The sequence below is a fragment of the Poeciliopsis prolifica genome, unplaced genomic scaffold (genome assembly GCF_027474105.1).
Source record: "Poeciliopsis prolifica strain line A6 unplaced genomic scaffold, Auburn_PproV2 SCAFFOLD008, whole genome shotgun sequence".
Lineage (NCBI taxonomy): Eukaryota > Metazoa > Chordata > Actinopteri > Cyprinodontiformes > Poeciliidae > Poeciliopsis > Poeciliopsis prolifica.
The window spans coordinates 8,906,364-8,920,915 of NW_026562383.1; the positions used below are offsets into that span (position 1 = coordinate 8,906,364).

At 38.4% G+C, this 14,552-nt stretch overlaps 1 protein-coding gene across 2 annotated transcripts in view; it reads right to left on the minus strand.

The window, feature by feature from the left end:
• Positions 1–14,552, minus strand: part of epha4b (eph receptor A4b) — a 91,274-nt gene that overhangs the window by 32,062 nt on the left and 44,660 nt on the right. For both annotated transcript variants that reach the window (XM_055032610.1, XM_055032609.1), the window contains exons 6-10: positions 9,712–9,867; positions 6,460–6,795; positions 5,254–5,366; positions 3,062–3,224; positions 654–762 (exon numbers count right to left, since the gene is read on the minus strand). In XM_055032610.1, the coding sequence (XP_054888585.1) occupies positions 654–762; positions 3,062–3,224; positions 5,254–5,366; positions 6,460–6,795; positions 9,712–9,867 (877 nt within the window). The remainder of the gene's footprint in view (positions 1–653; positions 763–3,061; positions 3,225–5,253; positions 5,367–6,459; positions 6,796–9,711; positions 9,868–14,552) is intronic.

Genomic DNA, 14,552 nt, shown 5'->3' on the forward strand with positions numbered 1-14,552 from the left:
TCTTTTAATAATAACTTTCTTCTAGCTATTTTTTTTTGAAGAGTGGAGTTTATGATTAATAATTGTCCTTTCAGCAGACTGTCTTAATGTTCCCAGTTTCAAGTTGTTGACTGAACAGCGCTGAAAACATGCTTTAACTTCTCCACTGTTCAATCCTTGACCTGTTTGGCGATTCTCAGTCTTCATGATAATGTTTGGCAGCATCGTGATGTGTCAGTGTGAGCAATGAAGCTAAACAGGAAAATGAGTAAACCACTTAGAGACTGTAAAACACTTGACACATCTCAAAGACCCTAAATATACAGCCAAAGCTACAAGGCAATTGCTGAGATCAAGGGACATTCATGTGTTCGTGTGTCATTGTCAAAGTTCAGAGCTGAATCCCATTGCAATTGCAAATCCGTGGCGTAAAACCTACGACTTAAAGTAAAAAAAAATAAAAATAAGATGTACAAAACATCTTTAGAACAGAACGGTGGTTCTAAAATGTATCTCACAGGGGTCAAGTACAAAACAGCTCCACACTTCTCAGATTTTAGTTCTAAAAAACAAAATGAATTAACATTGCTTGTGTCTCATTTTACTTGCTGTACTGTTAAATTTTACTTTCATATAAAATTTTGGGTTTTTGGGTGTCCATGTCTTTCCCTTACCTTCCACTAACAACGAAGCAGGTCACCAAGAAGATGAGGAGAACAATCCCTCCTGCAATGGACACAACCAGAATGGTGGACTGGTTTGGGTCCCCAATGGCCAAGACGTCTACAGAACCAGGAGGGGGAAAAAAAAAGTGAACGTTAAAAGTTTATTAAAGCAAGTCTTGGCGAGAAACGAATGAAGCCTATGGCATTTTCTGTTGGAGGTAAGGTGAGATTAAGGCAGGCCAGGAGTGAAAAGACAGAAAATGATACCACGGACGTGGTGAAGGAAAGAGAGAGCATGAAAAATTATAGTATTAGAAAAGACATAAAAGACAGAGGCAGAAGGGAGCGAGAGAGAGAGAGCAGCAAACAGACACACAAGAGAGCAAAGGGAGGTGGATGGAATAGTAAGTAATGCTCTTGATGAAAAGCTTTCTCCCTCTCTGTATCGCCTGTGAGAGTACAAGAGGAGACATGAAAGGCGTTGCTATTCGGCGGCGCTGCCCAAATGGATATGTTAACATTGCACATAACCAGGCTAACGCCAAGAACTTTCTGCAAAGACGTATCGATTTTTACGCCACACCAATCGAGCCATTACTCAAAACAAATACCCCCATTTATCTGGCTTAGCTGAGCATGAGCAGACATCCACGTCTGCAAGTGTGTGTGGCGCACATATGCATAATACGGTTGAGCATCTTGAGAAGTCATAATAACCCAGGTATTGATCTTCTGTTACAGTCGGAGGCTCGCACATACACTCATCGTTCTGTAATGATCAATGCAGCTGATCTAATTAGATAAGTTGCACGTGATTGGTACAAGATCAGCCAATTTACAATTTACGATGCCTTACTTTGATGTGAACCTGTTGTGTGAGGAGGCTGTAGACCACACAGACCCGTGCAGCATGTTGAGGCATCAAATTAATGATATTTGTTGGAGTGCCGGACAAGAAATAAGGCTCTGAAATACTTTTATTGACAATTGAATGATTTATAGGCTAATCCATGCCTTTTCTGTACTGCACAGTCAATGTACTTTGAAGCGCTACACATTTACTGATTCACTCCACTCTCCCTGCCTGTCTAAGAATCAATGATCGCTTTGAAAGCCACATTAAAGGCAGTAAAAAAAAAGAAACCCAAAGAGCTCATGATGAAGCAATATTAAAGGTGGCGAAATGGATACGTGACAGGGAGTTTGACAACTATATCATAGGGAATTCACATAGCATGAGGCTTATCTGGTCTGAAATAACAGGACTTGGGACAGTCAGCTCTGTGATACGAGGGCTGGGTATAAAAAGACACCTAAATCCTTGTTCTCTGAATTCATTCTGACTTTAGTTGGAGTAAACCTGTTCAGTCATTTCACTTTGCTCCAAAAGTCTGTTTGAATTAAGATCTCTAATCCAAACCCCTATTCACATTTTTCTCTTTCTTGTCAAATTGATTTGTCTTTCTTTTATCGGAAAAGTATTTCAGCACACTTTGAAGCCACTGGCTCAAATTTGTGCACGACAACATGTGAGACTGCCAGCGCGTCTCTGCCTAACAGCCAAACCGAGGAAGGAGCTGGGGGTGAAAAACAGGAAACTTTAAAACCACAAAGTGAATTCATTTAGTGAATTGGAAGGAATGACTCATCTGATAATCATCATGGCAGCATACATGTGTAAATATCTCGTGGCATGAGATCTCGCAATATCAAAACATCATGTCAGGCTTCACTGTGAAATGGAGAGTGACTGGAAAGGAGTGAATTATTTTCTGTAGGTGCTGTCTGCTATAAGAAATATTTATAAAAATACACACTGTACTAAACAAAACTCATAATTATTTTCTCAATGTCTGACATTACATCAGACTTTTCCAACATTGCCAACCAAAAATTCTCTAATCGCAAAATATTAGAATGCAATAAGATGTAAGACAGTTCAAACAATTATATCTGAATATAAATACTATCCAGCTATTGTTTATGTACCACAAAGCTGAAAACGATTTGGTTTTGAGATTGTCTAGAATTTTTTTTTTAAACAAATTTGAATAATAAACTGAACTCAACTCCACTGAAAGGTGCCTTGAAAATAACAATGAACTGGCACTAAATACATAAACTAAACTGAATTGACTTTCCCAGATAGAAATACGTTTGGTAATCCTAAGTGACCTTAAACAGTAAAAAAAAAAAAAAAGTAGTTGAATTGTACATGTCTTTGTTGTTTTTTCATTGTTTTTTTTGGATCAAAGGTTTTAATATGATTGAGAATTCAATTTGAAGTTGCTGCCCCAAAATTATAGAAAAAACTCAGTTTTGAGAAGAAAAGACAATGGAAGGAAAAAGAAGAAGACAAAATGTCTAAAACAAAAAAAAAATCAATAAAAATGAAATGCAATGTTTGTTTTTTTTACCCTCGTGGCTGGTTTCCAGTTCAATCTCCCCACCGTATGTCCCGTAGCCCCCATCAGTTCGAGCCCTGACTCTGAACACGTAGGTGGTCCCAGGCTTCAGGCCGTCCACTGTCATCATGTTGGATCGAGTCTTTAAAACCGTGTAGTTCTGTTCCCGCTGGTTCTGAAGAGGAGCATTAAACAACAGGAAATAAAATAAATACTCAAAACAAGGAAGACATAAAAATGAAAACGGTTTTGATGTAGAGCTCTGGTCTCAAGAGAGGCAGAATGAATAGAAATGTTTAAATCTAATAGAGCATCTTAAATTGTTGAATTTAGCAGTCTCTCGGAATCTAATGCACTTCGCATCATTTTCAGCACTTGTCCATTTGGCCACATTTATATTTGAGCATCTGTCAAATCCCAGATCTTATCTTCTCTTAACACTGGGGCAATATGTGATTGCTTAAGCTGCTTCACTTTGTTCCTCGATTACCTTCCAGGTGCGTGCACACACACTTAGGTGTGTGTGTGGGTGTGTGTATGCAGAGGGATGATGAGAGAACAAGTTTGTCCACCAGTAAGCTGAGAGGTTGATACTCCACCTAATGGAAGACCTTCTACAATACGGATTACCATGATTTTTGCTGTTTATACATGCCAGCACACACAGACACACAGCTCTAATTTCATCACCTGGGTTATGTTTTACAAGGTTTGTTGGACAGATGTGTGGTTAATTAGCTTGACGTGAGCAGTGGAGGGGATATGAGAAAAAAGGCAGAGGAACCAGAGCGATAGCGGCATGTTTGTGATGAAAAAGTCATTATAGACATGGCCTTAGGCTAAACCCATATCCTGCCAATATGTAGGCGGAGCACAAGGAAAACACGAATGAACATATAGTATTAAATCTGAAAAAGGCCTGCTGCAGTAATTTTGAAGTAGTTAATTGAGACAAAAAAAAAAAAAGAAACAATGAACAAATTTAGATTACTTGCATGCTACCTGTTATTGTCAAGACGTCTTTTAGGGTTAATAACATCCCCAACCAGATTTAATGTTCACATATGCTAAGATAATTCAAATCTTCTGGTGTAACCTTTTTTTAAGAGCTACAACATAAAAATAATAAATTTATATGCACAAATGAGAAATTTGAGAAAACAAATCTCTTTAATGCCACAGAAGATGCTGAAGCAACCACCAATTTCTCAGAGCATACAGCAATGTAGCACACTCCTCTTCCTGGAGCGGTTGCTGCACACTTTTGCTCAGCTGGCTGAAATCAGGCAAAACAAACCAGACTCCTACTAAATATCTACTTATATTAAGTTGTTGCACTTGATTTTTTTTTTCCCGATAAAAACCAAAACTGCAAAAAACATTGTCATATTTTACAGCAACAATAAAAACATTTATTTGATAGCAGATATTAAAGGGCTTGTATTCTGTAGTTTTGTTCTGATCTAAAGTAAAATGACTACAAAAGGTGGCCCTGCCTTGCATCTAGAAGATCTCTGAGTCATGGCTTTTCTCCACAATCCATAAAACATATATGCTCTGATAATTGTTCTATTTTAAGTTGCCCTGAGGAGTTAATGTGTGTGTCCTTCGTGTCTGTGTTGGTCTGTAAATGACTGTTGACCTGGTGATAGGATACGCAGGTCTAAATAAAGAATGGATGGACATATGGCATTGATAACCCTTTGAATGATTTCTAAAGAAGCTGACACTGCACAAACAAAGTGATTTTTTTCAGCAGACTGTCAGCATAATATAGAGCCTCAATGGCGTATAGGAAAGTTGATCTGTTGTATCCTTTGAGTGCTTAACCTCTGTCACTGAACATGCAGGAGTTTGGGCAACCTTTTGGACTTTTCAGCATTCTTCATTCTCTAGGGAACACACACATAAACTGTGGTTTCAGTCATTTTTAACCATGTTAATGAAAGACGTTAAACCCAAATTTTGGAGGTGTTCCAATATAATTATCAGCAGGTGAAACATGCATAAAAACAACAATCTGAAGTCTCTGACTGGTAAAACTCTACTTTAGAGTCTTTCAGAAATATTTTGATACAAATGTTTTGACTTTCCAGAGAAAGAGGGGACATTTTTATATCATAACACATTTTTTTCTACAAGAGAAAAATCTAATTATTTTGTCTCTATCAGCAGAGAACAGTGCTTTTCAGTGCCTCCCTCACCTTCTCGTAGTAGATGACCTCATACTCCACGATCACCCCATTAGGTCTCTCTGGACCCTGCCAGGCCAATGTTACACTGTCCTTGCTTCGCCTTTCCTTTAACACAACACTCACTAAAATGACAAGAAGAAAGCATGAGCAGCAAGCAGAAAGATAAGTTAAAATGATTACAAAAAAGGAACAAAAAAGCAGATGGTTTGGCTAAACAAAGACATCAGAAAAAGAATGCCTATGAAGCTTTATTGCACAAAGCCATATTGCAGCGTGTTTGTCATACATTTTGGTAATCACACAGCCCACGACGTGTTATGTGCAGCACACATGTGTTAGCGGCATTTAATGAAGCGCACATTTATGCTGCTCAGAGGAACATTATGTGATCTAACCATTATCAATGTGAAACCACTAAAACTGTGTGATTTCCTGTGCAGTGTTCCCACACTGGGACACCTGCTCTAGTGGGATGACGGTGTGGGTTGACTCGCCTGCGCCTGTATTTGTGTAAATGTGTGAAACTCGGGCTTATAGCTGTGAATAGCATGTGCAGCACGTAATGTGGTTAACAACCACCTCCACCCCTTTTCACTTTCCACTACACACACATCCACGCGTATAGTATGAGGCCTATTACTCATCAGCACCTTGTCATGAACGCCTATCTTTTACACAAATTTCAGTCCCACCAAATGACAGATGCACATACTATTATGCCTACAAGTGCAAGCATAGACACGTCAGGGTCATTTTGTGATACCAGTGATACAGTTCCTTACAATAGCATTCTAAATACTTTTACACATTTTAACATTTTCTCACTTTGCAATCTCAAATTTAAGTGTTTTTAATGTGATTCTGTGGGAAAACTAAAAATGGGATGTTTGTAGCTTTCTTTCTTCTTATCAATGTTTCATTAAGGCCAGCTAGAAGACAGCACAACTAATCATTGTAAAGTTCTGGCTCTTTGCAGCTCCTCCAGAGAAATTGTGAACTTCTTTGCAGCTTTTCTGATTTATACTTTATTTATCAATAACATGTAAAATACACTTTTGAAAGGCGCTGTTAGTTCACAAGGGAAACAAATTCTTAATTTTACACATTAAAACTTAGTATTTTTGCTCAGGAAATATAACAATCCGGCAGATTTTAGGTGAAAATGTTGTGTTTTATTGACGTTCATGTTACTCCAGTGAATGTGCATGTTCTCACCTGTCTGCGATGTTGTGACATTTATTACCACAGTGCCTCTGGGGGTCGGACTCAGATCTGAAACTCCGTTCTGGCTCTCGATTGTAAAGGTGTAGTTAGAATCCGGCTGGAGGTCAGTGATCAGCACGCTGGCTGACGAGAGCCCAAACTGTCTCGGGACAAAATGGACGCTGCTGCCACACGGTGCGCACTTCTTGCCTTCGCCGGAGCACTTTCTGCAGTGGAGGCTGTAGGTAATGTCCCCTCTGCCTCCTGTGTCGCGGGGCGGCGACCACTCCAAGGTAACGCAGGTCTCATTCACAGAGGAGATAGGGTTCTCTGGAGCAGATGGAGGACCTGATGGAAGAGAACAGAGAATGTATGTTTCTGCACGTGGAAAAACTTCATTCACTTTGTAATTGGAAAAAGAAGAAAGTTAAACCTTGTTTTTCCTACTCCTCAGCTATTTCCCTTTACATACTTTTTGAACACTATCAATAAAAAAAAAAGGATTGAAAACAATTTTTTTTAAATCAGAGGAGCAGAAGTGCCCACAGCGAAATTATAATGGAATCACCTCTCAATGTAGCTTTTAGCTTCTGCCCTAAAGCAGAGATGAATGGGGAGCTACAGAGTTACTGTAGCTCACTGTAGAGACACTGCAGTTTAAATAGCAACATGTTGCTATTTTCATGTTGAAGATAAGGGTTTACTTCCTGTTAAGTCAATTATGGAAGCTAAAACACAGCCACTTCTTATCGTACATCTAACCAGATGACAGGGTGTCGACTAACATTGGTTACTTTTGGTAGAATGTCACAATTCATTGTTTAGTCTTACACTAAATTACATGTCCCCTAAGTCAATAGCAGTTACCGACAAATGCATGTCTCCAATGTCAGCCTTTTGTAAATTATTCAAACAAATGGCTTTGTAGCTATCCTAATGTTAGCAGCGCAGTCTCTGCATTCTGCATATTCAGATTGAAAACAATGTCATGTTTGTATGTTACTTGTGCCTCCCAAACTAAAAAGACTGTCCCAAAGGTTTGTATCCATATTTCTGTATTGCTGCACAAGTTTCATTTGTTTTCAAAACATTTCACTTCCAGTTACAAAATGTATAAATGTATTGTGTAAACATTTTTCCTGTAATGATGAGTTGTTTTTCCATCATTAGAACATTTAACAGTGAATGAAGTTGACTGACAACACTAAGGCCCTCCTACTGGTTCTGATTGGTTGTTTTTGATTGGAACGTTGCATTTCTTTAGCCAGAAGTAGTAGCTCAGGGAGGAGGTGGAGGAGATTGATTGTTTTCACAAATGATCTGTGTCATAGCAAACTGTCATAAAATGGTACCAGAAGAAAACATATTTTCTAAAATCTTTCAGGAAGTTATTCACCTTTGTATTTAAACCAACAACTAAGTAAAGGTAATATCAATTTCTGTTCAACTCAAAAAGATTTTCTTGTCTATTTATTTCAAGAACGGTTCTAGGGTTGTTCCATGGCTGTCTTGGTCTGCTTTTGAGAAGATTCCAGCACATCGTCAATGAACACTGAGCTCATTCAATGCCATTCACTTTCCCTGGAAACCACTTGAGAGGAAGCCTCTGATTTTGGCTGCTTACAGCCCAGCGTGGTGCAGGGATCTCAGCCATATGAAAATTTTGCTGGACACAGATGCCAATTTCTCATGACATCTCATCAAGTCCCAACTGAGCAGCGAGCCCCAGGGGGCAGCGGGATCAGCGGGGCCTGGACCTTGTCTGATTGATCTCCCCGATAGCGAGCGCCTCTTTGTGGTAGATGACGGGTGGGTAAATGTTACTGAGCTGCTAATCCTGCCATGGTCTTTTTGCCATCCCCCAACTTCATTGAGTGATACTCGAGTCTGTTATCACCATTACTACTGATCAGCCTTTTTTGACACTTTTATGACTCTTAGATTATATGACTTTTATAGACTCCTATTACCCCCACTGTTCTATTCTTTTCCTGGGTTGCAAGTGTCATTCTCCATGTCTATGAATAATTCTTTCACCTTTTCTTCTTATTTTCTCATTTTTCACTCTCAAACCAGAAAATGGTGCTGCTAGCCACTCAGCAGAGCACATGTGTGCGTGTGTGTGTCTGTGGCCGTATATATTTGAACAAAACCGTTACTCATTTCCAGCTGATAACACCTGTCATGTCTCACCTGCTACAACGATTAATGAGTGTAATCTACCATAACCTGATAATGGGTTTGGGTATATCTGTCCACGCTTGAGTGTGTGCATGTGTGTCGTATGTCTGCACAAGTGTTCCTCCATACTTCCTTTTTTCTCTCCAACATGTCCAACATGCCACTGTAAATAAAGTCTTACTGTTTACTTTCCTGTGTCTTTTGAGAGAATGTACAAAACATAATGTAATATTTCTTTTACATTTTGTCAAGCTCTAAACACAAATGTTAGAGTATTTAATTAGTAGAGGAAATAATGACTTAATGGAAGGATGAAAAGAACCATGCTAAGGTGCAATTATACCTGCAGAGTTTAGGGACATGTCTCTATCCGCTTTCCATATCTAGAGACATTTTTGTCCAGTCTTCGGTTTCTTGGTTACAAAATAGCTGAGTTATGTTGCCAAGACAATATTTATAAACAATAGGTTGTTAAAAGTCTTGAACAGATTTATAATTGGAAATTCATACTGACTTGTAAATCTTACATTAATATTTTTCCAGACCAGTCCATAAAAATCCCCTGCCCTGTTTGGTGATGTTGTCCTGCTGGTCAGTGAACCTCTGCCCCAGTCTAAAGTGTTTTGCAGACTCTAACGGTTTTCTCTCAGGATTGCTCTCTAATTAGCTTCAACAAGCTTCCCATCTACTCTTGCCAGATTCCCTGTCATTACTAAAGAACAGTATCTGCACAGCATGATGCTGCCATCACTTTATATTACCTTTAGGACAGTTGGAGTTGAAAACAAAGAATGAAAATGTAGTGACTGCAATCACAAAACTATACTTCTTGGGTGCATGTGTTTGTCACTGTAAGTGTGCCGGCTGGGAAGTGTATACATTTAACATGGCAAAGCAGCCATGCATCACAAAGTCTTGTAAAAGTTTATAATCAACCTGTTAAAGAAGATGAAATCCAATATTTCCATAACATTAAAATATACAAATGAGCACAGGACACAAAGAGCATTAGGTCTGTTTGTGTAAATGAGATGTTCAATGTAGCAAAGTTTTTTTTCTTTTTCCAGTGTTTGTACTACTCACGTGTGCAAGCCATTGAACGCGGGTCGGTCTCAGCACGGTAGAACCCTTTCTCACAAATGCACTCCATGGCCTGTTCGTGTGGAGACGAGCTGTGAGGAGGACATTTGGTGCAGTAGGCATCTGTGGCTGAAGCTTTGTACGTTCCAGGTCTGCATGCTGGAAAATAGGATTCAATTATACAGACTTTAAATATTAGCCTCACAATAGCTGCTGAAGAATGACTTTATTCACTTTTGAAATTATAATGCCCACTGTGTATATGAGGTTTAATGCATTAGTTTTGGAATAAAGTTATCCCCTCTTCAGTAAATATTATATGCTTTGTTTGTGCTGCAGGTGCAGTGATGCCCCTCTTGGCCAAAGATGCCCTGAAATAATTTGTATCTATTTAGTCTCAATAATGATCTGAATAATTCTGCATTATTAAAATGTTTCTCCCACCGAAGCAATTACAGCAGTCTCTGTAGAAATCCAAAACATAAAAAAAGCCTTTTTGGCTCAGTTGCATGTTATGAATTATCTTTCAATAGCGGGAGCTTTTCATTTTTAATGATTCATAAATTAGAGTTCACTAGCCTAAAAAATTGAATATAATTAATATTATAACCATATTATATATGGTTATAATATGGTTAAATTGATATCCAAGAAAAAGAAAAACATGTAAAAATGTAGCCTTAAATAACAGTTTAGGGTTTTTGAAATGAGGTTCTGTTAAAAGGTTATAATGAATTAACATATTATCTTGAGTATGTGACGTTTAAGAAGTATTCTAGCATCTCTAAACAATTAAAGTCTGTTGATGTTGTTTATGCAATGATCATTCAAACCATCATCACATCAGCAAATATGCACATTTTAAAGCCGCTTAATTATTCACATGAAGGGTTATGATGTTCTTGAGATTTGAATCGTTCCAAGATGGTACAAGGTGACTTTATAATTGGCCCCTTTAGGACTAGAAATTAGTTTTACTGTTCGCATGTAACTAATTGATGTGTACAAAATAAAGATGCCATGAGAGTTATCTACTGCAAGTAAGAAATTAACACCTCATCATCTTTCAATAGATCCACATTGAAAAAAGATTATGCACTAACCATTTAAGGAGAACAACTAAAAAGTAAATCTTACAAAGTAGTGACTCAAGATGTTTCAATTTGATCTTTGCTGCTGGTAACAAAGAGTCTGTATTTGTGTCAGTCATTGGCAATAACGTAAAATACAATAATTAAATAAAAAAAAAAACAGCAGTGATTAAAAGCAGTGATTACCTAAATCTGACAAAAAAAAAGATTAGTTTTGTTTGCACAAAACAACAAATAACATTTTAAACCATAAGAAGAACAAATATGTCCTCAAGTTAAAAAAAGAAGAAAAAAACAAACTGCTGGGCCGTTCAGCACCCACGGCAAGGAGAAAGCAAACAATGTTGGATTTAATTTATTGTGACATGAGTTCCACAAGAGATCCTTTCTCATCAGGCTAAAGGCTTGCAGAACCACAGGCCGTTACACTACAATAACCCGACGCAACAGCAGATCAGCTGCTTTTCCTCCTATGTAAGAATTACATTTTGACAAAACCAGGAGAACAACAGTACACGGCCTCAGTCACAATTATAATCGCAATAACGTAGCACAACTGTTGCTCTTGGTGTTTCCGTGGTTGCATATTAGTCATTATGCGGAGTCCTAAAAGTGAGGAGGGAAAACCCAGATATCGCTCAATAGAAGCAGCCTGGGGACTTGAATGATTTCCCTCTTGTATCCTAGGGAGGGAGAAGGAATTCCTGGCTTTCCTTTCTTGCACCATGACTCCAGATTACACATGTATTTATTTACACATCTGCAGGCCTGGCAGTCCCATTCAGGCAAGCCTTTCTTACAGCCATGCTAAAACACTATTGCAGCATAAAATGATGGTGTCTCCAAACATTGTGGACGCATTTACATATACTGCAGGTTTGCTTGTGTGTATTGATCAATAATACGGCGCATTCCACCAGGTGCTGATTACATGTTTAGGTGCCAAGAAGGTGTTAAGTATGCAGCAGGTGTGTGGATGCGCCAGCTGATTGCTTGTACCGCTGGTGAAGGTCATGGATTTAATCAAGCAACACGTCACTTCTCGCAGGAAAGCTATAGATTCTCACATAAGTACAAACACCCACCCTCGCCTGCACACACAAGCGCACACACACGCACATAAATTTGCTCGATGTTTCTGTAAACCAAGGGGCAGCAGAATGGAAAAAGGGGCCTAAAAGTAATGTGAAATGTCCTTATGGCTGGGACTTCTTCCACCTGGATGATGTACTCTCTTGCATACAGACAGTATTTTTAGGCAAATCATTCATCATACAGGAGCCTAGTCCACTGGTGCAAACCCCAAGAGACCCAAAAGAACACCGAAAAAAAGGATATGTGTGCTATGTGTGTGTGTGGAGGAAATAGAAAGTAAAGGAGAAATAAGAAAGGGAAAGGAGTGATAATTCTCAGGGGCTTTCAACTCTTTCCTCCATCCTGTCGGGTTCTAAGGTATAGGGGTGCCTGTGTGCTGTGCTGGTGATCGTGTTTGTGTTCCTGTTGGCTGGGCTGTAGGAGCGCGGTGGAAAAAGCAGCTTTTCTCTAGAGGCCGTGCATCCGGAGAGTCCTGGCTGTCCAGCCAGAGAGGCACAAATGATCCTACTGCTAAAGGACAGACATGGCAACACATGCCAGGCCTGGCGACCGTACAGCCGCCTGATCTAAAACTTTTTGCAAGAATGGCGGCCTGGCCATGTGTGGACCCTATTTCACTGTAACGGTTCTGCTTGCTGCTCTGGTGTTCCACCTGACTTTCATTACAGTTTTTATTAAATGTCTAAGGACATCTTTAACTTTTAATTTTACACCACTGCACACAAAATCTGGGTTTACAAGCTGTTACACCTGTATGCGAACCCTTTCTCACAGTATTTTATTTCAAAATTCCTTATATTTCTAGTACAAACTTCCAGAGCTCTCTGACTTTATTATCCCATTTTGAGGCATAAATAAAAATGGACTGATGGTAATAAATGGATAAAAAGGGCCTGGATGGATGGGCAGACATCTAATCAATGGAGGGATGGAATAACAGAGGGTAATGATGGATAGACAACAGATGAACTATACAACATTCAAACAAGGGGATAAAAAAATAATGTTTGAAAATGAAACATATTTTTCCATATCCTCTTTGTTTCCTGTTCGACATGGAAAATACTGGCATCAAATTTGATGCGTCTTCCAGGCTATATTTGAAATGCGCTCAATAAATTATTTTCCTACAGTCCTGATAAAAATTGCAGGTTCCAATTAATTATTCATGTGGTCACCAAAGAGAGTAAGTGTATTTACTCCAATCGATAGCTCTTAGATATGATATAGTGCTGCTGCTGAAGACACACCCTCAGTCACCAGGCTCTGGTTGAGATGGGAACAGGACAACTTCTTCCCTCGGGAAAACACTGCACATAAAACTGATTGGAGTCTGTTGATTCAATTCCTAACCTATTCTACTCTTTATAAGTCTGAAAATGGTTTCATTAACCTTTCAAGGAATATCAGAAAATGGAAACGCTGTCCCACAAGATTGGGTGATTTACAGCTATCCTAAAGGTTCCACCGATAAATTATACATATATATATATATATATATATATATATATATATATATATATATATATATATATATATATATATATATATATAAATGTATATATATATATATATATATATATATATAAATATATATATATATATATATATATATATAATATATATATATTATATATATATATATATATATATACAATTGTGAAGAGGAAGGAAAGAGAATAATGTAGTTTCAAATCTTTTTTGCTTAACTTTGCAGCTTTAATTTTGATAAACCTGATACCACTATTCACTGAAGGTTTCAGTGGTCTTTATAGAACAGCAGGCAGGTCAGGGGGGAAATTGTGGACAACTCTGAAGCAGGGTTAGGCATGAAAACAAATTCTCAGCTTTGAAGAACTCACAGAGCTCTTCTCAATCCACCATCTGTGATGCATTCACTAAGGTAGTGCAAAACAGTTTAAAAGTCATCCCAATCAATGTTTTTGACTCTGCGACAGACAAAATTGCAACCTGTCCAGGGTGTGCCCCACCTCTTGCCTGAAATGTCCTGCTGGAGATAGGCATCAGCACCCCTCCTGCTAGGGTCCCTAGTGGGACGGATGGATGGATTGTTTTGACTTTTACAAAATAGTTAATTACATTTTATTGCAACTTTATTTATCAGTTTAAGAACTTTTATTTTATTTAATTTAACAAGTTGCACTTGTTATTCTGATATGTGGAAAATGTTTACCACCAACAGCACTACAAAAATCCATCTTAAGATAAAACAAAAAGAATGTTTGGAGATATTTTTTTCTTATTTGCCACATGACTGAAAATGACAAATTAACAACTTTTAGTTTATGTACAGGCCATAAACTAAAAGTAAATAGGAATCCAGGAAATGTTCAAATTTACTGCAACTGAGGTTTTGAGCTTTTCCATAATGATATTGTCTCCTATCAGCACCTACCAGGTTTGTGTTTCAAAGTCATTACTCTCAACTGTATTGAAAAAAAAAAAACTGTTTTGTGTGTTTTGCGCAGATGCCTGATCAGAATACCAGCTTCGTTCTACAACAAAGCTTTATCCTCCATTCCATTCAAGCGTTACTCCTAGTTTAGGCTCTGATTGACCTGTTTTCCTGCTTTTCGTGGCACTTGGTTCAAGTCAAACATTGGCCCGGTCCCGGCTTTAACATAAAGGGCAGAAAGA